Below are 20,899 nucleotides of genomic sequence, written 5' to 3'. Positions count from 1 at the left end.
TGTGTACAAATCTTAGTTTCTTTGTTTCAGTTGAATGACTGTGCCTTGACCGATGTGTTCAATGTGTATGAATACAAGTTGGCTTCCATGACTCACTATGAAAAGTCACTCCAGGATGCTCTCAAGAATGCAAATATTCACAACAGACAAACACACCATATGCATCTCCAAACCAAAGTCCAGGTATGCTGTCTACCAGACATTCTGGTATAAAGGTTCATTTCTTGTAACTGTTTTTGAAGGTCAGGTTAAGGGTGTTGCCTCTAACATGGATGCTATTTTATAGGAGGTTGTTACTACTACTTTTACTACTTTTTTTTTTTTTTTTTTTTTAATTTATTTATTTATTTTTTTTATTAATACTACTACTACTACTACGGGCCTCCATCTATTAGAGTTGCGTTGTGAGCGGTATATTTTCTCATATCCTTTCACAAAGCAATTCATTGGCCCCACCCCGCCAATGACTGTGGCCGACAACCATCTTTACTACTACTACTATTACTCCTCCTCCTCCTACTTTTCATTTCTTTCTTGACACCAAACACTGTGACACACTTTCTTTTCTGCCATGTCCCTCACCATTGCTTCTCTATTTTTTTGTACATTCACAACTTCTTTTTCTATGTCTTGCCTCTGTTCCTGTTGCTGCTGTTCTAGAATTTCCCTTGAGCTCGTTTTTTCCTTGTCTTTTTTCACTTCTCCACTCCTTCAATTCATCACTGACCACATCCTTAATCTTTCCTCTACCTTTACACCCACATTCTGCTGATCATTTCCAATTTTCTTTGCTACCTCTCTTTTTATCATTTCTTCCATCTTCTCCATGTCTTCGTTTGTTCCCATCACACTCTTCTCTTTCCATTTTCAAAATTTGTATCTTATTGTCTTCTTTTAATTTTTCCATCTTCAGTTGCGCTGTTTCTTTTTGGCTTTCCAACTGCTCCTTAGTCAGTTTAATTATTTCTTCTCTCAAGTTTTCCACCATTTTCTTTGTCTCCTCGTCTCTTCTCCTTGCCTCATTATCTCTTTTTTACTTTAGTCAGTGCCTGAATCACTTCCCCAAACTCTGCTCTCAACTTCCTCATTTCTATCACTATTTTGTCACAGTCCTGCTCCAGTTTGTTTATCATTCTCCATTGTATTGGTTCCATTATTGATTTTGGCGTGAATCCCTCACAATTCTCACCTGAGTCCTCTTCCCGTCAATTTGGAGATGCTATCTTGGATTTTTGTTTATCTTCCTTCCCACCTCCTTCCTCTCCTTCTCTTCTCAGTTAAATTTATCACTTCTCACTCTCATTTTCCTCACAATTTGTAGACTTCTAGGAGACGGGACTAATCTACTTAGCTGTTGTTCGGGCCTTAATTGACTGGCAAGTAGATTATTGATCTCTGCCTCGTCTGTCCACATCCGTTCGCTTACATCGGGGGTGGCGGTGTGTGTGTGTGTGTGTGTGTTTGCAGAATAAATGAATGTACTTTATATGTTCGTACATGTATATACTAGGTAGGTAGACAGGTAGGTTACCCCCTTCAAAATCATTCACTTCATAAACTCAGCTTGCAGATTGAATGAGGCAACATATGTTCATGTGAGGGAATTTGATGCTTGTTTTACTTGTGGTTTTATTGAGAGGGTGCTTGTGGAGCATCCGTCTTACTGCCCCTCATGTAATTTTAAAACCTGTTCCATGTCTTGTCATGTCATTCTCACATTGCTTTATACAGATAGGGTCAAGCCTTAATGAATTACTGAAGTGTGAACAAAGCTGCTTAATCTTCTATTGCTTAGTATCCAGTATCCTAGTCAGTGCCCTTCACTTCATGGTTTTGGCCTGCTTTGAGGACATCTCTCACTCAGCCATGCCCCTTGTTCTCAATATTTTGCAGCAACACATGATCATTTCAGGCCCTAAACAGAGTTAAAGTTAAATATAAGGCAAGAGTCTGCCCTGTGACAATAGTTTGCCCACATACTGGTACAAGGTACAGATCAAAATTGTTTTGTTTATGTGCAGAATGATCATCTAAGAAGTCTTCTGGCCAAATGGGAGAACCGTTTCCAAAAGTCCCAAGAAGAGAAATCAGAGCTCCAGGAAGCTATTAAGGAACTTGAGGAATCATCAAGGCAATTCAAGGAGAGCTTCATTGATGTAAGTACATAGAGAGGGAAAGTTTGGGGCTACTGTGAGGGATCTTTTCAAAACAAACTGATCTATCCACTTTATTTTTCAGCAAGGGAGGTAGCATCATCATCGTTAGAAACAAGAAATTGAAATGATTCCGTTTGTCAATATTATGTAGAGAAAAAGGATGTTTTCAGTCGCATGCAATGACACTAAGTAGCTACTGAAATCCTCCTAATGAACTGTAGATCCTGTAACTGTGACTAAATAAATGCGAGTTATCCTTGATGAGTGACGAAATTAGAAATAGTGTTGGTTCATCCCATCATATGGACAAGATAGAGCGCTCTGGATGATTGCGGGAGGGAGGTGAAAAACAGTCTCAAGAATGGGGAATTATTCAAGGCCATATATCACCAGATGACGTTGTAGGGTTGCAAACTTGCCACCCTTTCCTTAAAATACGGAATGCCATTTGTTCCGTATTTGCCTGTCTGAATGGTTAAGTAGATAAAATTCATTATTATAAAAGTGTAGTGAGCGCATTATTCGGTGAACCACAAAACCCATCCATAAAATTGTGTTTGTGTCAAGGGTCGTCCTGAAATACGAGTAAAATATGCGTCGTAACGTCTCTCCACCAGCACTGGGCAGCGGCTGTCAATCATGGCAGGACAAAGAAATTTCAGGGTTGCCATCTGCTCCTTAAAATATGGATTTGTTTTGTATTGGAGGATGGAATGTTGTGTTCCTTATTTGTTTTAGATCGAAGTGGCAGCCCTAACTGAGACTCTATTCCCATTGTTTTCTGCCTTGAGCACTCGTCTTGCAGCGAACAAGGGGAGGTGGTGGCTGAATGGATAGTGTGACAGCGCCGCGTCCAGGACGATGCAGGTTCACACCCTGCCCGGTGACACCAAGCTGGGATTTTTCAGTCACCGCTGAGTGGCCTAAGACTACCCACATGCTGTCCAGAAGACCACCTATCAACACGGACTCTAGATTCTTGGATCAAAGATGAGCTCCGGGGCTCAGCATGAGCCAATGCAATATGGCGCCACTATAAACACTTGCCTGCGCCACAACGGGTTGGGGCTGACCATCAGTCCCTACTATGCAAGCCTATTGGTGCCACAGGCGAAGACATAAAAAAAAAAGTGGGGGGGTACCCATGCTAACGTCTTCGACTTGTACAAAGAGACACGCCAATCCTCGTCGAAAGACCGACTTGGTCGGCTAGGCTGACGTAAGCTGATAGTCTATCTATCGGCATCCTCCCCTCCCCTTCATGAGCCATCACCAGGCAAGAGTTTGTGGTCCCTCCTTGAAGGGACGTACGTGCTTGACCATGACGGCCTCCATATAGCCCATGTCCCCATCCGGGGGGTGGCAACAAAAAAAAGGAACAAACAGGATGCTTGTATACCAAGTCACCTCTCGTAAACCAGGGCATACTTTGCTCGTAAATCAAAGCACTCGTAAAGTAAGACACTCGTAAACCGAGGTTTGACTATATCTCACCAGAAGCTTACGCCTGATTCAGTTGCTGTCTTCCTGCCTACTCTCTGCCTGCTGTCTAACTGCTGATGCATTACTCATCATCTTTCAATAGAAGACCCTCCTTTCAGAAATTACGTGATTCTAGCCTGGATGCTGCAGAACGCCTAACCTCAGATCTTGCTATCATCTCCGAATGGGGCAGGAGGAACTTGGTTTCCTTGAGTGCCTCAAAATCTTAGTTGCTCCACCTGTCAAATTGACACAACCTTCCAAACACTTATCTCCTATTCTTCGACCACACTCACCTGTCACTTACACTAAACATCCTCGGTTTATCTTAACTGGAAACTTCATATCTCCTCTCCCACTAAATCAGCTTCCTCTAGGTTAGCTGGTCTGTATCGTCTCCACCATTTTTTTTCTCCCCTCAGATGTTGTCTATATACAGGGCCTTTGTCTGCCCTCACATGGAGTATGCATCTTGTGTCGGGGGACTCCACACATGCAGCTCTGCTAGACAGAGTGGAGTCAGAGGCCTATAGGAGCTGCTGCAGGAATGTTGTGAGGGGACTGTTGTTGTGGGATGCTGATTTGCTAGCCAACTGGCATCTGCTTGATCAAGCGGTAAACTTTGTAGGAAGCGCAGGAACTGTGTAAACAAACTACTGCTCTACTCACAGCAGGATATCTGAAATGTCAACTCATTACTTAGCCAAGTATTACTAATATTATTGGCCTGGACGTAAGTGTGAGGAGTCAGAAGTTGCATATGTTGTAACTCAAGGACTGCCTGTGGTAAAGTTTGGAGCATACATTAAAACAATGTTTTGCATCAAAGCCTATCTCTCGCATCTCAGTCCTTGAGGCTGTAGTAGTTAAGAACCCATTTACCCCCCAGGATACTGGGCCAGTGTAACATCTGAGTGACCACAGTTTACCTCCCCTAGGCTTACCCAGGTACCAATTTATTCATCAGCCTTAAAGGGAGAATGAACAGCTGCGTGCTGCTTGAGGCTGGGATCAATCTCTGGCTTGTTGCTTCGTATCAAGGCACACTAAACAATTCACCACAGAGACCAGTAGTCATAACTAACTTGTACTAGGGTATGAAGAGTCTTCAGGAGGCCTATTTACTTACATTTGATAGCTTAGATACTGGAAAAGCTAACCCCCTTAGATGACTACCAGCTTTCTTTTCTATTGAATATTAAAAAAACGTTGATTCCCTTTTTTTAATAGTTTACTTAGCCTGCCATATGATTCCTTATATTTGCTAATATAAGCTTATGTCTCCATTTTGGCCACTTTCCCTGTGGAGCAACACCGATTCTGCTTTTAGAACTATGTGTTTGAATTTTCTATGAAGTACTACTCTCCACCACGTCACCTATAGACCATCTCTGCAAGTAATCTAAAATTTGCAGTATAAGAATTCAATAAAAGATTGTTGCCTCGATTATCAAGATATTAATACTACTGTGTTTTATGCTCTGCTTCGTGCTTTCAGGAAAAAGAGAAGTTGGAAAGGCAAACAAGAGACCTGAAGAGAGAATTGCTGGCTCTAACAGGTACCTTCAAGGCAGCTGAAGAAAAGAACAGCAAGTTGCAGCATCAGTTGTCGAACAAAGTGGAGGAAATCAAGAATCTTCGCAGCCAGATTCAAGATGAACAAGAAAGAATATCAAGTAATAATGAATGTGTTTAGTCTTTTTAACACTTCTAGTAGCTAAATTTATAATGTTTCTTAGATAATCATAATACTTTTCCAGTAACAATACTGTTGCACTCATTTTAGATACATATATATCTAAGATACTCATATTTAAAGAGAATTTCTTTTATTATTTTATTGATGCCAAGTTTAGGGGCTCAACTTACATGACTGCTTCTTTTCTGGGGTAGAAATATATTCTTCATTGAAATATCTTAGCCTTTTACAAGGTTGCCCATTTCCTGTGGGGCTAAAATTCCCCATTTAAATATTTCACAGCATCGGGAGCGGGGTGTCAACTTTTACAAGAGATCAACTTTTTGTGGCAGCCTGTTGTCACGTGCTGTGTTTGATTTCTTGGATGAAATATGATATCCTTGGAACAGGAGATAGGTGTCTGTTATTAATAGGCAGGGAACAGTGATGACTACCATCAATTAAAGTTGATTTTGAGTTTCAAATTAGTAATAATGTTGCAGACAGCTGTTGTCATACTGTCCTCTTTGGAGGGTAGCACCTTGGTGGTTTGATAAATAAATAATCAGCAACTTTATAAAGTAACAAAACAGCTGTCTGTGACATTATAAATTACTTGAAACTCAGAATCATTTATAATTGATGGTATTTGTCATTGTTTCCTGCATATCATTGATACTGACAGCTTTTTCCTATTCCTAGGCTATAATATATTATCCACGACATCGAACAGGCTGTGTGACGGCAGGTTCCTAGAGCAGGATACTGCACACCTCAGACCTGAGTGCCACGACTCTAATAGCAGATATACTGAGGATGTTTGGAAAGACCTCTGTCCTGCACTGAACTAAAAGTGGCTGCTGGTGATATTTATTGTATGGTAATGGCAAGTGTAAGGGTGTGGGGCAACAAAGCATAATCATGATTTACTGGACTAATTTAAGCTACCTTTGTCCACTGCTTAAGACCACAATACCCCATACCTCACCCCTTACCACCCCATAACTCATACATGCATTTGATTTGCTGATACCCTGATCTACAATGGCTTTATTTACAGTTTTAAGTAAATATAACTATTTTGTAGTTAAAAAATGCAACTTTATCATTTCATCTTTTTCTTTGGGATGTTTCTTGTTAATTGACTCAATCTCTAAGCCAGTGAGCCAGTGGAGTGTTCTTATCAAAGATTTATTTTCAGAGTTGAGCAAGCAAGTTCAGAAACAGGAGGAAGAGCTAAAACTAGGAGTGAAAAATATTGAGAAGCTCAAGAAAGACGTAGAAAATCTTGAAAATACTAAACTACGGCTGGAGAAGGAGGTATGAAGGGGGCAGTGAGGATGACATTAATGAAGAGGTGGTGTGAAAGAAGTGGAGGATGTGTGTGTTGGCTGTGGGAAGTCTGAATAATTTTGCTATCCACCTGCTTCTGTGGGCTCTAGGAGGGTGTTAAGCATGAGTTTCTATTCCTGTATGTTCACTCCATCATTGCATACAGTCTCTCTTTTTTTAGATCTGTTTGCATTTAATTTAAACTCACCCTTAATCAAAATGAAGTAAATTCTTTTCTCATCACATGAAAGTTCCTGATATTATTGAAATTTGTGAATGGTTCTGAAAAGTTATTGGTTTGTAAATATATATTGTACTGCAAACCATGTCTCCAATCAATATTCCATTAGTAAATTACTTTCAATTAAGAATCTTTAGTAATTATACTGATATTTTATATTCCAGAACAGTGATTTAGAACTGCTGGTGAAGAATAAAGATGAATCCATAGCAGCCAAGGAGGAGGAGCTGGAGGAAACCATCATCAAGTTGAACAAGTTAGCTGAAATACAAAACATGATCCATGATATTTCTTCTCGGCGTGTAATTAAATAAGCTTTCCCTTCTGGTGTCATGCCATATCTTCTAAGCATCTATTTACACAAGAAGGGAAGTGTAGTGAGACTTTTATAAAATTTAAAATAATACAAAGGATTGCAGTTTTTTTATTCGATGTTTATTCATTTTACTTAGAAAAAACTGTTTAGTAACAGCATATTTTATTTATTTTGTCAATAACCTGCTTTTCCCTCTTCTTTTTTTCAATGCATGAACAGCTGTCCCAACACAATGTGTGGTTTCACTGGTAATGGACAAGAAAAGCTGTAAATTTGTTGAACAGACAAAGAGAACAATAGGACAAAAATAGTGACAGACTGGAAAATAACCGCTAAAAAGACCTGAAAGGAGGCTGTTCACCGGATGTTGTGATAAATTTGAGGATTTCAAGGAATGCATATTTGCAGAGCATAATTTCAAGAGGTATATCAGGAATGCTGCACTGTAAGGAGACAGTAATAAAGATGAATGAGGAAAGCTTTCAGAGAAAGCAAGGAAGCTCAGAGTGAGTATCTTGCAATGACAGCTGCAGTCTCTCTGTGATGGATGAGATCCTGCTCTGTGTCAGTGGGAGCAAACAAGCATGAGGGACCACCTTTGAGCTCAAAAACTTGGTCTCTTCCCCTCACAGCATTGCCAGAGAAAGGGTGTAAATATAAGACAAAATAAAGATGCCCACTACTCTGATGTGCTGCCAGCCATACTTTCAGACAGCAGTTAGAGAAAATATGGCTAAGTGTGATTAATGCCTTGAATAGTATTACAAAGGCTTTGCACAGTGGCAGTTTCATAACCAATGAGGTTAGAGGTGCCACTGGGTAGAGCTGAATCGGATTATTGGGAACTAGCAGCACCTCACTGGACTACCACAGACACATCTGTGGTAGCCAAGCCCCACCCCGCCTTCACGAGGTGACCTCGTTATTACACCACATTTTTTCCCTTCGCAATGTTTTAAGGTAAAGCAATTTTATTTTTTAGTGTGGTGGAGCTAAAGGGAAGGGCGGGTACCTTCGGTACAGGTAACTCGATTTACGCGAGTATTGTGTCCTTGAAGAGGTTGCGTAAATTAAAAACAATGTAAATCAAACAAGAGGTAGGTTTCTATTAAAAAATAAATATTCACTTCATTCAGTGGAGAGAGAGAGAGAGTTCTGCCACATCACTCTTTCACACATGGCAGTATTGTACTATTTGAAATTGCATATTAAATAATGCTATATAGTGGTATGAATGTGTTGCTTTTTAGAATAATAGCAGTGCATTGTATAACTTTCATAACATTTGACATTGTTGCTCTCCAACATTGTCAGCGATCAAGAACACCATGTCACTTCTTTCACCTCCACACGCGATGACAGCTGCTCCAACTTGATCTCATGTGCTCTACAGTTGAGCTTCACCTCAAATGAAGGGCAAGGTTGGAGGTGGGCCCTATATTATGTAACTCTGTGCTCTGGGACTCCCCAAGGGGGCCCCATTCAATCCAACTTCATAGCTGAGTTAGTCTTTTGTTAACCACTGCGATTACGATATGCAAGATTGGGTCTGAGGTGATGTCTAATAAATAGAGTACATACACTACCTATTACTGCTCAGTACATTAGTCATTGGGTACTATCACTTCCAGTTCAAAACCTTCCTGTTCACACAAGCTTTGCTCTGCATTCTTGTAATTGACATATTAAAGAAATTATTCAGTTGCGCAAACTTGGGTCTCACTAATACTTTGATCCTCTCCCAGTCATTTATCTAAAAGGCTCTCAAAGACGTATTTTAAACCCCCTTTGTTTCTTCTCTTGTTCGTACAGGCCACACCCAAGTAAATTATGAAAACTTTCCTGTGCAGTAAAAACAAAATTTACAGGTGGAAATCAAAATCATGATTGTAAATTACAAAACTTTATAAACATGATCTCACAAACTAACACATCATGAGCTTATGTGTCTTCACTTTGATGATGAAGTGTATGTACTCAGGTGAAAAATAACTGATTCTGATGTGAATGACATGAAAATATATATTATGTATATATGCATATCTTGGGAAAGTAATAGTATATTATGAGTGAGTAAAAATTTTATAATCCTGGCATTTTTCCATTACTATCTAGATACATAGAAAACATAGATAACAGGGATGTCACAATAAGTACAGGTACCTCTTATGTTGCATGAGTTAAAATATGTGAATTTGGTGCCCCAATATACATTTTAAATTACACGACTACTTTAGGATAATGCTGATTGCCAGCCAGGTTGTTGTTAATACAGGGCCGGGGTGATGCGCTAAAGTGGTCTGTCTCCTGTCTAAAGAACTTAAAAAGCTTGAGTGGGATGAGTGAGGAGGAGGAAGGGTGGTAGACACCGAAGGGAGGAGGAGGAAGGGGAGCAAGGTGGAAAGTTCAAGAAGGAGCCATGGGGGGGGGGGGGCTTTGGAAGTGACAAGTGTTATGAAAGCATTGAGCCTGCATTCTCGGGGTTTGGTGATATGGAATCATCTGTATACAGAAGAGTACTGCCGGTGCAGAAGAAGTTAAATACGTGGACAGACAGAGTCAAGGTCATGGAAGAAGAGGATGTCCGAGGTAAGAGACTGCACAGTGAACTAAGATCTAGAGTAAGGAATCTAGAAGAATGAGAGAGAAACCTGGTTCAGGAGAATAGGGAGTTGAAAGTGAAGTTGGCAAAATATGAAAGTATGGTGAAGGAAGGACTACGAGTAGTAAGAAAGGAAAAAGAAGACCTGAAAGTGATAATGGACAAAGGAAAAGCGAGTTAAGGAGGAAGTGCTGGGTGAAATGAAGACTCTGAAGGATTATTTCCTCTTCTTGGAAGCCGTTTTCATAGGTGGGATCATGGCAGAGGTGATGTGGAAGGTATTGATGATCTCTTTCCACTCCTGTATGTCCAGTGAGAGAATGCACTGCTTGTCATGGTCCTCACCCTGCTCTGCAGTGTGTTTCTGTGTTGGCTGGATCACTGGCAGCCCATCCTTGTCTGAAAAAAGAGACCACCGCAGTGAGTGAGTGGCTGAGTTAGTTAGTGTCTTGAAAAAAGTGCAAAGATATATAGGAACAAGACATAGATTAAAGAAATGTTAAACAAGAGGACTGAATCAATGACACCCCATCTTTATCTGATAAATAGGGAACACCACAGCAGTAAGTTTTGAGGGGTTGAGAAGTGTTAGTAACTTAAGGGACAAGCTAGATAAAAAGGAGAACTTTAATTAGGTGGCCTGGAATACTACAGCCCATTTACTTGAGCTGGATCCCTAGCTCCTGGGCAAGTAAGTGAGGATGCTGCTGATTGGCTGTATAGAGGTTTGGAACAGACTAAGTGAGGATGTAGTATCGGCAAGGAGTGTGCAAAGCTTTAAAGAAAAGTTGGATAAATGCAGATACGGAGACGGGACCACATGAGTGTAAAGCCCAGGCCCTGTAAAACTACAACTAGGTAAATACACACACACACACACACGGATGATAAAGGAAATAGTAAAGGATTAGTTTGTGTTGAATGGATATCTTTCTCTCTCTCTCTCACCTTCCAGCACCTCCACATACAGTTCTCGGATGAGGAGACTGAGGTGGAAGAGGTTCTCAATGGTGCGGGTGAAGCTGTTTGGGTCAACAATGAAGCTGTAGAAACAGATCGGCTGTTTTCCGTTCACCACATAACACTGCTTCAGGATCTTGTGCTTCCATGTCACAGCCTCAACCTCCTTGTCTTCCTCTCCCTTTGACACCTTCACCTGTATATTTGCATTGGGCTAGGATTAGTTGGGTTAGGTCAAATTGAATTGAGTTATGTTAGGTTAGGTTAGAGTGTCAGGTCAGCTCAGAGGAGGGTGAGTTGGGGAGCCACTGTATATGTAGGATATATTGTAGAAAAGTTTCTGTAGCTAGTCTGATGGATTTACACATTAGTTTGGCTCTGATAGGCAAAAAGGAAAATGGGAGATGCTCAGCTTACTACATGAACCCCAGCAGTGCCACGCAGTGATGAATTTTGAAATATGGTGATTTATCTATTTATTTATTTTATTTTTTTACATCTCCTGTAGCACCGGTAAGCTTTCTTCAGGGGCCTGGTGGTTGGCCCAAGCCCGTCACGGCACAGGCAGTTTTTATAGTGGTGCCAGTTATGCTTGATGTTATTTTTTGCCTCCAATTCATGGTTGTGTTGTTGAATATGCTTGGAGTGTGGAGGGAAGTTACTTAATATAGAAATATGTTTAACTGTGATGAAATGAGGTGTGAGAATAATCAAGACGGTTTACAGCCTCCATATGCATATGCATATGTTGTTTATGTTCAACAGACTTTGGTGTGGACGCTGAACAGTGGCTATTACAATGTATGGAATGCTAACTTATTAACTGTAGTCTTTTCTCTGAAATTTGGTACCTAAGTTATTACTATTTGTTTGAAAAAGATTCATGCCAAATAGAATATCATTTAAGGTTTATTTGGAACCTCAATCACTTTTGTGCACTAGTCATGCCATTTATTTATTTAATTTTTTTTTTTTTTGGGGGGGTGCTGCCTACAGAGCTAGTGAGTTGGTAAGGACTTTGGTAAGCCTCTTGGACGACGCCACTCTGTTAGTGGCACAGGCAAATTATATTTATAATGGCTGCTGTGATTTATGACTTGTCTGCCCCATGCTGGCCCCCAGTGCTCCACTTGAATGAAGTTGCTGGTAAGGGATGATTGAAGTTCAGGGCGGCATGTGGGTAATCTTCCACCACTCAAATGATTGAAAATTGTCAGCGTCCATCAGTGGAACTCAAATCTAAGTCTTTGGGCTTATCACGCCCACACCCTGACCACATGGCCACAGCCTCCCCAGCAACTACAGTAGAACCTTGTTTATCTGGCATTCAAAACAACAGTAAATATCCGGCATTGCCGGAGTGAAGGGGTTAAAAAATATTTTACTTTATTTTTTAGTGTAAATTTTGACTTATGACCAATTTGACTTACAACCCCATCATAAATTGAGGACTACCTGTAATATGGTAACCATAAGTATAGCAAAAGAATATAAATGAGTATAGGTATACAATTCTAAACCCTACCTTCTGTTGTTCTCCGACTACATTAACTTCGTTTCTCTTCCTGGCCCTGTGCTGTGGTGTTGGTCGGTCCCATTCCATAGCACTGAAGAACGGCTCCACTCCCATCACCCCCCTGCTCAAGTGTAGAGTATTTTTGCCCAGTCTGTGGTGAGAGAACAGTGGATGAATTGTGATGACACAGCTATGTAATGCCTCCAAATAGGATGAATACTGCATATATGAAGATGTGGTATAAAGTTAAAAGGTATGGGCTTGTGTTTTCTGAGGGTATTTATAATGGCAAATGTTAACTCCTTCACTCCGGCGACGCCAACGTCAGCGTCCGACGGCGTCACCGTTAGTCCTCTTCTAAACCTCTTAATCCTCTTCTAAACCTCTTAAGAGGAAATGGAAGAGGATTAAGAGGAATTTAGAGGAGGATTGAGAGGTTTAGAAGAGGATTAATCCTCTTCCATTTCCTCTTGACCCTTTCCATACTGTGACGCCGACGTCTGCATCACGGATGGAAAGAGTTAACAACAGAAAAGTAATTTGCAGCTGTATACAGACCCCCAAACAACAAGCAGCCAATGACACTGCACGATATGTGGAGATTCACTAATAGTACAAAACAAAAATTCAATAGCAAGTAATAGGCGTACCTAACAATCACCAAATGGGGGGGTAAAAACTTGGCGGTGGGACTTTTTTGGCAGCCATTGCTGGTAACGGGCTGAAGAATAGCCTATCCAGATATTTTGTTTTTGGTTATAAGGATTCTTTCCAAAATACAATTATAACATTACCTTCTAGTTAGGAAACGTACTGAATCCTGGATCAGCTATGGTGATGTTAGGTGCGCCTATTGGAGACTTCAACTAGCCCAACTAGGGCTTTGATGACTGGGAACTAAGCTAGGCAAATAAAAGACTTACTGGAATAGTGAAGAATTCATTTCTTACATTGTTAGTCAACCAACGCAAGAAAATAATACACTAGATCTCATATTGGTGACCAGCCTCATTTAAGAGGCAGATGAGAGATAAAGGGGTTGCAATCACCACTTAATTTGCTTCAATATCATAACTGAACACAATTCCACTGATATGTCTATGATACCAGACTATATCTAATTTTAACCATGCTTATGAATGGCTACCCCCACAGCTTGGGACCACCTAAATATCACTCTGATGGATAATGTATGGAATATCTTTAGGGATGAATGCCTAGAAGTGTGCAAAAAGGGATAAACTCAACACAAATGTCAACAGGACCTGAGAACTTATCTTTGAGGTTGCTAAAATAACATAACCAGCATATGCTTAAATCAGCAATTTTCCACCATGTTGGGGGTCAGTCCATTTTGTACTTTCTTTGATGTTTCTAGGTAGAGGAAGAGTTGCTCTATGCACTGATAGAATAACTTATTTTCTAGGGAGTGGCATTTGGTACCTTATTTATTTATTTTTAACAGTAAAGGAAGCAGCTTAATGGTAAAAACAAAACAAAAAAGCCCACTAAGCACACTACACACATTGTCGCACCACCATGCCAAAGGCGTCAAGGTGTAAAGAGGGTCAGAAGCAGAGAATGTTAGCTGTAGTGCAATATATGTCACACTCATGTTGCCGTGAGTTCTAAAGTCGTTTGGCACACACTGTAGATGATAACAGACATATCAAGGAGCATGGAAGTCGGGCAAAGTAATGTACACATAGTACAAAAATAATGAGGTAAACCAAGTAACACTAAAGAAATAGAGACAGTTTAAATAATTGGCCAGCAAGCACCAATAAGTTAACTGTTCCCAGCACATGGAACAAAAATGTGACTGACAGAAAGAAGTACACTTACTGATAAAGGGAAAGAGGATTATATCTTGAACAAAATATAGTGACCACCTCCATATCTAGACACTACATTTACAGAGCCAGAGGAGTTAAGATATAAGAAAGTGGGACTGTCAAGTGTAGTGCGGCGACTATGCCTGATGAATGAGCCTCCCATAACCCACTTAGCCAGTGGGTTACCTCTTTGGCCGACTCGGTAAGGAGTGGCTCTCCCGTCACGTTGGTCGCGGGTTCAATCCCAGGCAGCCGGCAAATACCCTCACCTTGTCTTGATTAATTTCTCGTGTGTTTCGATACATGCAGAGGTCGTGTTGGAAAACAGAAAAAGAGAAAATAAACTCCCGGGGCATGACACAAGGACTCTTTTGAGTTTTGAGACCTCACCTGGCCAGCAAATTTGGGTGTTCCTCTGGTTCATTCTCCTCCCCTTCCTCTTGCACCAGAAAAGCAATCTGCAACAAAAAACTCAAATTGGCCCATATCAAATAATAGATAAATCTGGTCCAAGGTAAATATTCCCCCAGCATGATGATCCCATCTACAAACTAGATTTATCTAAGAAATTGTGATACCACTGTGACCTTTTAGCTTATTAGTGGTTTATTTATCCTACTGCATCTTTATTCTGAAGGCCAGGGTTTGATTAAATTCTGAAGGCCAGGGTTTGATTCTCGAAACCCAATGATGTAAGTTTTGAAAAGAAAAACACATTTCCAGCCTTTTTTTTAACTTCTTATTTTCAGTAAAGGGAGCACTTTAGGGGCAAAAGAAAAAGACGAAAGCTTTCTCCAACAAACATAAAACAGGAATTCCACAAAAGATGGTGACATGAGATTGGAAACGTGTCTTGATACTCCACTCTTGAAAGCATCAGGACAAAGTGTGTACTGGCAGGGATACTGCCAGACCACCTTGAGCAGATCATGCCAACTCACCAACTTCTCCCCAAAATCTCTTGCTCTAAACACCGGAAGACTGGATTGTGATGACTCTATGTGCACTCTTGCCAGGCTTCCACATGCCTTCAGAAGCTGTGCGTCAATCGCTGCCTCTCTTGGACGCTTTACTGTGGTGAAGAAAACAAAGCATATATATATGTGAATATGAAGCACAAACAAGTCTTACTTAAAGATATGTTAGCTAGCATGTCTTGGCTCAGTGGATGTCCCTGACCTGCAGAATAGTCTTGTATACAGCAAGCACTCAATTATGCAAACTAAAAGATGGAATTGGTATTGAAAATAGTCTGGAGTCTGAATTTTCTGTATTTAGTGGTAAATTAATAAAATAAAATGATTCATGGTATTGTAGGTAATGGTCAATATTTTTTCAAAACATACACCACTGTTGCACCTGACCCGAGCTAGCTAGTGCCATACTTCATACTTATTTACACACTATCTTATAAATATAATTGTTACATTCCTTACCCACCTTAGAACTGCAGTGAAAGTCACTGAAAGTAATAAGATGTTTTTAGCATCGCTGTAAAATATGTATGCAACGTTTCTTTATTGCTGTACACATAAGTTTACATTTCTTTAGTGCACTTAATCCCCATTGCAAAAACGGTGAATTGCCAAACTTAATCCTTCCAAAATAAAGACCCTGATGTACATAAGTGCTGAGGGTAGCACATTAAGTGTATATATACTTCCACTTACCATCCTCAAAGACCTCATTGGCCTTGAGCAGCAGCATCTGTATGTCCTGTGAGTCAATGTTGGTTTCTTGTTCCTTGTGATGCTGCACCACATTCATCAGGTCCCAGTACCTATCACGCACTGCTCTGTTGGCCTCATCCGACAACAGTGATTCCTGTTTGAGAGACCAAGTATCAGCATGTCTGAGGCTATGTTATGTGTTGCTACAAGCCCTGACAGACCAAAGCACTGACTAAACACAGGATCAACCTTATACCAAAGAAAAATATAGTCCTCCAACCACACTCACATTCAACATTAGCAGATTTGCAAACTCCTGGGAACCCCTCAAGTATTCATCATCATCTGCATCGCCAATAATTAGTCCACTAACATAAGAAAAGATTTTTCCCAATGTCCTCAACCTCTCTGATAGTATACCCCCATCCTGCTCCAGCCCCCAAACCCAAATAAATAAATAAAGACGAGTGTGCTCTGAGCGCTCTTGTCATGCGGTGAACAAACGAATCCACACTCCGTCTTCGACTTATAAAAACAAGATACTCATGCACCAAGTCACCACTCGTAAACCAAGGCATATTATGTGATTTCTTTATGCTCGTAAATCTAAACACTCATAAACTAAGGCACTCGTAAACCGAGGTATTACTGTACACTGCAAATCCATCAAGATATCCTCACTACTGTGTGAATAAACCTCCAGACATTCTCCTCCCTCTCCCAAAACTTCCCTACCATACAGCATTATGCTCCTCACACAGGGTGCATACAGGTGTTCCTTTGACTCAGGAGTACACTAGCATTTGCTTCATCTTCAGCACAAATGTTAAAAAAAAAGAAAAAAAAATCCACACATTCAAAGGGTTCACTAGGTTAATGCACTCGGATTTTTCTCAAATCACTTCATTTGCAAATCATTTATTCAAACCAGTGCTGCCATTCCAAAGGGGGTAGGTGGGGTGAATGCCTTTCCCCTGTCGTCTACTTCCAGCCTCATGGGTGTTCAGTGTGCATGAGAGTCCATGGGAGAAAAATAAGAAAGCTCCACAACGTCTTAAGAGCCAATCTCCAAAAATATAGACAGTATAAAAATTCTTTTCCTCTATGATAAATTAACTGGTGGTCATGTCATATCCCTCAATCAACACTCTCTTAACAAAGTCATCTTCAGTCATTCTTATCGCATGTCAAAAACATCTCAAAAATAACACATGCATCTTTTACATAGCTTGTCATGCATAGCAAATAACATGGACTTTACCAGCTGCACTTCTTCATCAATATCAGCTCCAAAGTTTCTCTTCCTCTTCAAGTCTTGCTGTGCTCCATCTGATGATCTCCCTCCCTGCATAGGATAAAACAACTCATGAGTGACCTACTCCTTGGGAACGAAGAACTAAACAGAGTAAACACACACACACACACACACACACACACTGAGGCATATAAGAAACAGTAAAGACTGAAATTCTGCAAGAGGACCTAAATAAGATTTGGGACTAGAGTATAAAATGGGAGATGGAGTTCAATGTGAAATGTCCTGTAATGGAAATGGGAAAGAGTGAAGGGAGACCAAAATGGACATATAGAATGGGAGATGGAGAAATATTGACAGTTCAAGAAGAGAGAGATCTGGGAGCAACAAAGATAATCAACAGTCTGAGAGTCATGTAAATAGGATATTCGGTGATACGTATAGAATGGTAAGAAATATAGGAATAGCATTCCACTACATGGATAAGGATATGATGAAAAAGATGATAACCACTATGATTAGACCAAAATTGGTATGACCTGACCTGAGTCAGGTCATGTCCTGACCAAAGCCCTGACCTGAGTCTCCTTTCTGACCCTCCCTCCCCACACCCTTCTCCTTTCTCCTTGTTTTCATCCTCTCTATCTCACCTTTCACGAGAGGGGCTCATAACCAGAGTGAAGCTACACACCTCCTCTCGAGTCAGGGGCTCGTGAGGCATTGGGGCTGTGCTGAGTTGAACCAAACGCGACAGGGAGGAGGTGGCAGGAAGTTCAAACGCGGTTAACGTATTAACAAGTCTCTCTCTCTCTCTCTCTCTCTTGCCATAGCCACAATATTTGGAGGAAAATGTCCAGTGTAATACTACCTTTTAAGGTAGCGTGCGTGATGCCGATGGTAAGTAGATGTGACCCGTACATGTCAAAGCAGTGCGAAACTCAGGGTGATAATGTGTGAAAGTTGGGATGGTAAGAATTCAGGACTAACCGCGAAACTCAAGGATCACGAAACTCGGATAGCGTGAAACTCGAGAGGGTATTGTAGAAAGAATACAAAGAATGGCAACGAAAATGGTTCCAGAACTGGAGGGATTGTCATATGAAGAAAGGCTAAAGGAAATGGACATGCCAAGATTGGAACAAAGATTAAATTATGGAATAAAATGGAAAAAGTAGATAATGAGGAGTTACTACTAAGAGAAGGAAGAAACACCAGCAACACCTGAGGACACAGTAAAAAATTGAGAAAAGGAAGATGCTTGAGAGACAAAAAAATATAGCTTCCCGCAAAGAAACACAGAGGTTTGGAACAGACTAAGTCAGGATGTAGTATCGTCGAAGAGTGTGCACACCTTTAAGGAAAAGCTGGATAAATATAGATATGGAGACGGGACCACACGAGTGTAAGCCCAGACCCTGTAAAACTACAACTAGGTAAATACAACTACTAGGTAAATACACAAACACACACACACACATGCATGCACAGAAAATGCTTACCTCTGCCATCCTGCTGCTGTGGTTTGCTGGTTTTCAAAGTATCAACCTCTGTGTCCCTAAAAGCAGACAAAAAATAAGTACTTTAATCATAATATATAAAAAAATCTGCTACCATTATTCAGTAGGGTTCCACAACTATTGCTTTTCTAACCAGCAATTTCAAGTCTAGTGGTAGGCTATAAACAGCACCGAGCTTCATACCTAGCGACCAAAGCCACGCAACTGCAAGAACATTCCCAAAATGGTGCTGCCCCCACCAAGTTGTTGGGGGTTGTGCAGGAGGGTAGGGAAGTGCAATCATAGTTATGAATGTGGCCAGTGTCACCTCTTCTGCATCTTCTTACCTTCTAAAAATGTTTTGTTAAAATATGATTGATGATTCTGGTAAAGGGTCGCCTGTACAAGCAGCTGATGGCATATTGTGAGGGCGTTGGTGAGAAAAAGGTCAAGTGTGTGTGCTGTGGTCAAAGGGCCACCGTGGCTAGCAGGGCTTACTTTGTTTACTTTGATAAATCTCGTTGACTGCGGACACAGCTGAGGTGGACCTCCGCTGCTTCCCTCTGGCTCCTCTACTCTTGTGCCTTGGAGACCATTTCCATTGCCACTGGGATAACCTGGCATTGGTGGTTGATCAGGTACTGTTGACACCCACTTGTCCAGGTGGTACTTGAAGGTGTCGGGTGTTACTGCAGTCAGGTTTCTTATGCTGGAAGGCACTGCAGTGAACAGGTGTGCTCCAGTGTGGGTGAAGCTGTTGTGCATGATGGTTTTCACTCTTGAGGACACACCTTCAGTCCTCTTGGAGTAGCACAGCCTGCCACGCCTTGGGTGGAGGTGCTCCTGGAGACCAGCATTTGGTACCAGCTTCTCGAGTGTTTTCCACACGTATATACATGATGAAGTACCTGTCTCGTTGCCGCTGTAGTGAGTAGAGATGTAGGTGTTGTAGCCTTTCCCAGTAGTTGAGGTGCTCCATACCCTCAATACAGTAGGTAAATGTTCTCTGTACTGCCTCTATCCTTGATATATCTCCCACTCTGTGAGGGGACCACAGCTGGCAGCAGTACTCTAGCCTAAGGAGCACCAAGGATTTCCAGTGTCAGCATACAGGCCTGTTTTCTGGTTCTGAAGGTACGGAGTATACAGCCAGTGAGTCTTCGGGCTGTTTCTGTGATCTTGTCGTAGTGCAATGTGAACGTGGCGTCATCACTCACATACACCCCAAGATCCCTGACGTGGTGTTTGATTTCGATGGTATGCTGGTTGCAAATGTAACTTGTTGTGGTCTTCAGCTCCTGTAGTGGGCCATATCTAAGTGCCTCAAATTTGTCACCGTTTAGCAGCGTGTTGATCTCCTCTGCCCAAGCTATCACTTGGTCTAGGTCACCTTGTAGCAGGGCAGGGCAGTGAACACAGTATGTGTTTGTGTTGGCTGGAGTACTGTTTGTGAGTGAAAATATATTTATGATGTCAATGAATGTCGTGTAGTTGGCATCTGTTTGTGTGGGAAATAATGGGGTTGGAGGCGTCAGCATTGGGAGGGTCAAATTGGGGTATTGTAGTCCAGTCAATGTCGGGGAGGTTAAAATCAACTCTCTGCCCAGGGGGCAGAGAGTAACTCCCTCCCTGACCGCCACATTAGGAGTGGAGAACAGTGTAGGGGAGGGGGACTCCCAAGTAGACCGTCGTGTACATCACCTAAACTACAACAAGACAAGACAAGAGAAAATTGGACCTGTTTCTGCAGGGGATTGCTGATGAGTCCCCTATCCTACAACAAGACAAGACTCACCCTCCCTGCCGCACACCCCACACGCACTCACTGCTCGCCTGGCGTCTTTTACAGGACACTTGGCGAGAAAGGAAATAATGCAGCCGTCCCTACGGTAGAACACACGATGCTGGACGTGTTACAGGCTCCACACTCCCCAAGAGTATCACCAGGCTGTGGCGGGAACGAGTCAACTGGATCTGGATGGAGCCACAACTTTGCTTCTGCCTTTGCAACGGCTCTCCCTCCTCCGCTCATCACATTCTTTTATTTACTTAGTTTAATGACGAGATTTTCTATTCTCTTCTTTCTATTACTCTCCCGGTCCCACACGTCCTCTGCATGTATCGAAACACACGAGAAATTAATCACAACTAGGAGAGGGTGTTCCCCAGCGTGACGCCGCCCTACGTTAGGACCTATAATTACCCTCTCCAAGTTATGAACAGGCATCACACATTATGTCGTCGTTTGGGTTAAGATTCGTTTTAGTACCGTGCCAGTATTTCATTACCTACCTTATGAAAAATCAGTGTCCTGACTGGGGGTTGGGATGGCATGTTCCTCCCTTCTCCCTTGTTGTTTT

The 20,899-nt window shown here is 41.5% G+C and overlaps 2 protein-coding genes across 8 annotated transcripts in view; one reads left to right on the top strand and one right to left on the bottom strand.

Annotated features, from left to right (window-relative positions):
* The window catches only part of LOC126980491 (restin homolog), a 21,985-nt gene extending 14,683 nt beyond the window's left edge, over nucleotides 1-7,302 (top strand). For both annotated transcript variants that reach the window (XM_050830448.1, XM_050830449.1), the window contains exons 13-17: nucleotides 31-183; nucleotides 2,022-2,156; nucleotides 5,137-5,314; nucleotides 6,518-6,636; nucleotides 7,054-7,302. In XM_050830448.1, the coding sequence (XP_050686405.1) occupies nucleotides 31-183; nucleotides 2,022-2,156; nucleotides 5,137-5,314; nucleotides 6,518-6,636; nucleotides 7,054-7,203 (735 nt within the window). In that variant the 3' untranslated portion in view covers nucleotides 7,204-7,302. The remainder of the gene's footprint in view (nucleotides 1-30; nucleotides 184-2,021; nucleotides 2,157-5,136; nucleotides 5,315-6,517; nucleotides 6,637-7,053) is intronic.
* LOC126980493 (EP300-interacting inhibitor of differentiation 3-like) lies at nucleotides 7,303-20,899 on the bottom strand. Of its 6 annotated transcripts, none has more exons than XM_050830455.1 (9): nucleotides 20,832-20,899; nucleotides 18,543-18,598; nucleotides 17,050-17,133; nucleotides 15,789-15,942; nucleotides 15,060-15,190; nucleotides 14,509-14,576; nucleotides 12,293-12,434; nucleotides 10,756-10,963; nucleotides 7,303-10,206 (listed from the first exon to the last, which is right to left on the bottom strand). In XM_050830455.1, exons 2-9 carry the CDS (start codon nucleotides 18,549-18,551, stop codon nucleotides 10,025-10,027), a joined length of 978 nt encoding a protein of 325 aa, XP_050686412.1. In that variant the 5' UTR covers nucleotides 18,552-18,598; nucleotides 20,832-20,899; the 3' UTR covers nucleotides 7,303-10,024. The 6 variants fall into 6 exon arrangements, with proteins under 6 accessions (XP_050686412.1, XP_050686407.1, XP_050686411.1 ...); XM_050830450.1 differs by lacking the exon at nucleotides 20,832-20,899 and adding an exon at nucleotides 20,335-20,535; XM_050830454.1 differs by lacking the exon at nucleotides 20,832-20,899 and adding an exon at nucleotides 20,484-20,535.

Source organism: Eriocheir sinensis, chromosome 44 (assembly GCF_024679095.1).
Source record: "Eriocheir sinensis breed Jianghai 21 chromosome 44, ASM2467909v1, whole genome shotgun sequence".
In the NCBI taxonomy this organism is placed as follows: domain Eukaryota; kingdom Metazoa; phylum Arthropoda; class Malacostraca; order Decapoda; family Varunidae; genus Eriocheir; species Eriocheir sinensis.
The sequence above is the reverse complement of the archived record's forward strand: the minus strand, read 5'-3'. Positions and strand labels throughout refer to the sequence as shown.

Excerpts from the sequence above, each read along its gene's own strand:
- LOC126980493 (XM_050830455.1), bottom strand. Across the intron at positions 15,943-17,049 it reads TTGATGAAGAAGTGCAGCTG|GAATCACTGTTGTCGGATGA; the intron begins GTAAAGTCCATG and ends TCTCTCAAACAG. Across the intron at positions 10,964-12,292 it reads TAGTCGGAGAACAACAGAAG|GTGAAGGTGTCAAAGGGAGA; the intron begins GTAGGGTTTAGA and ends GCAAATATACAG.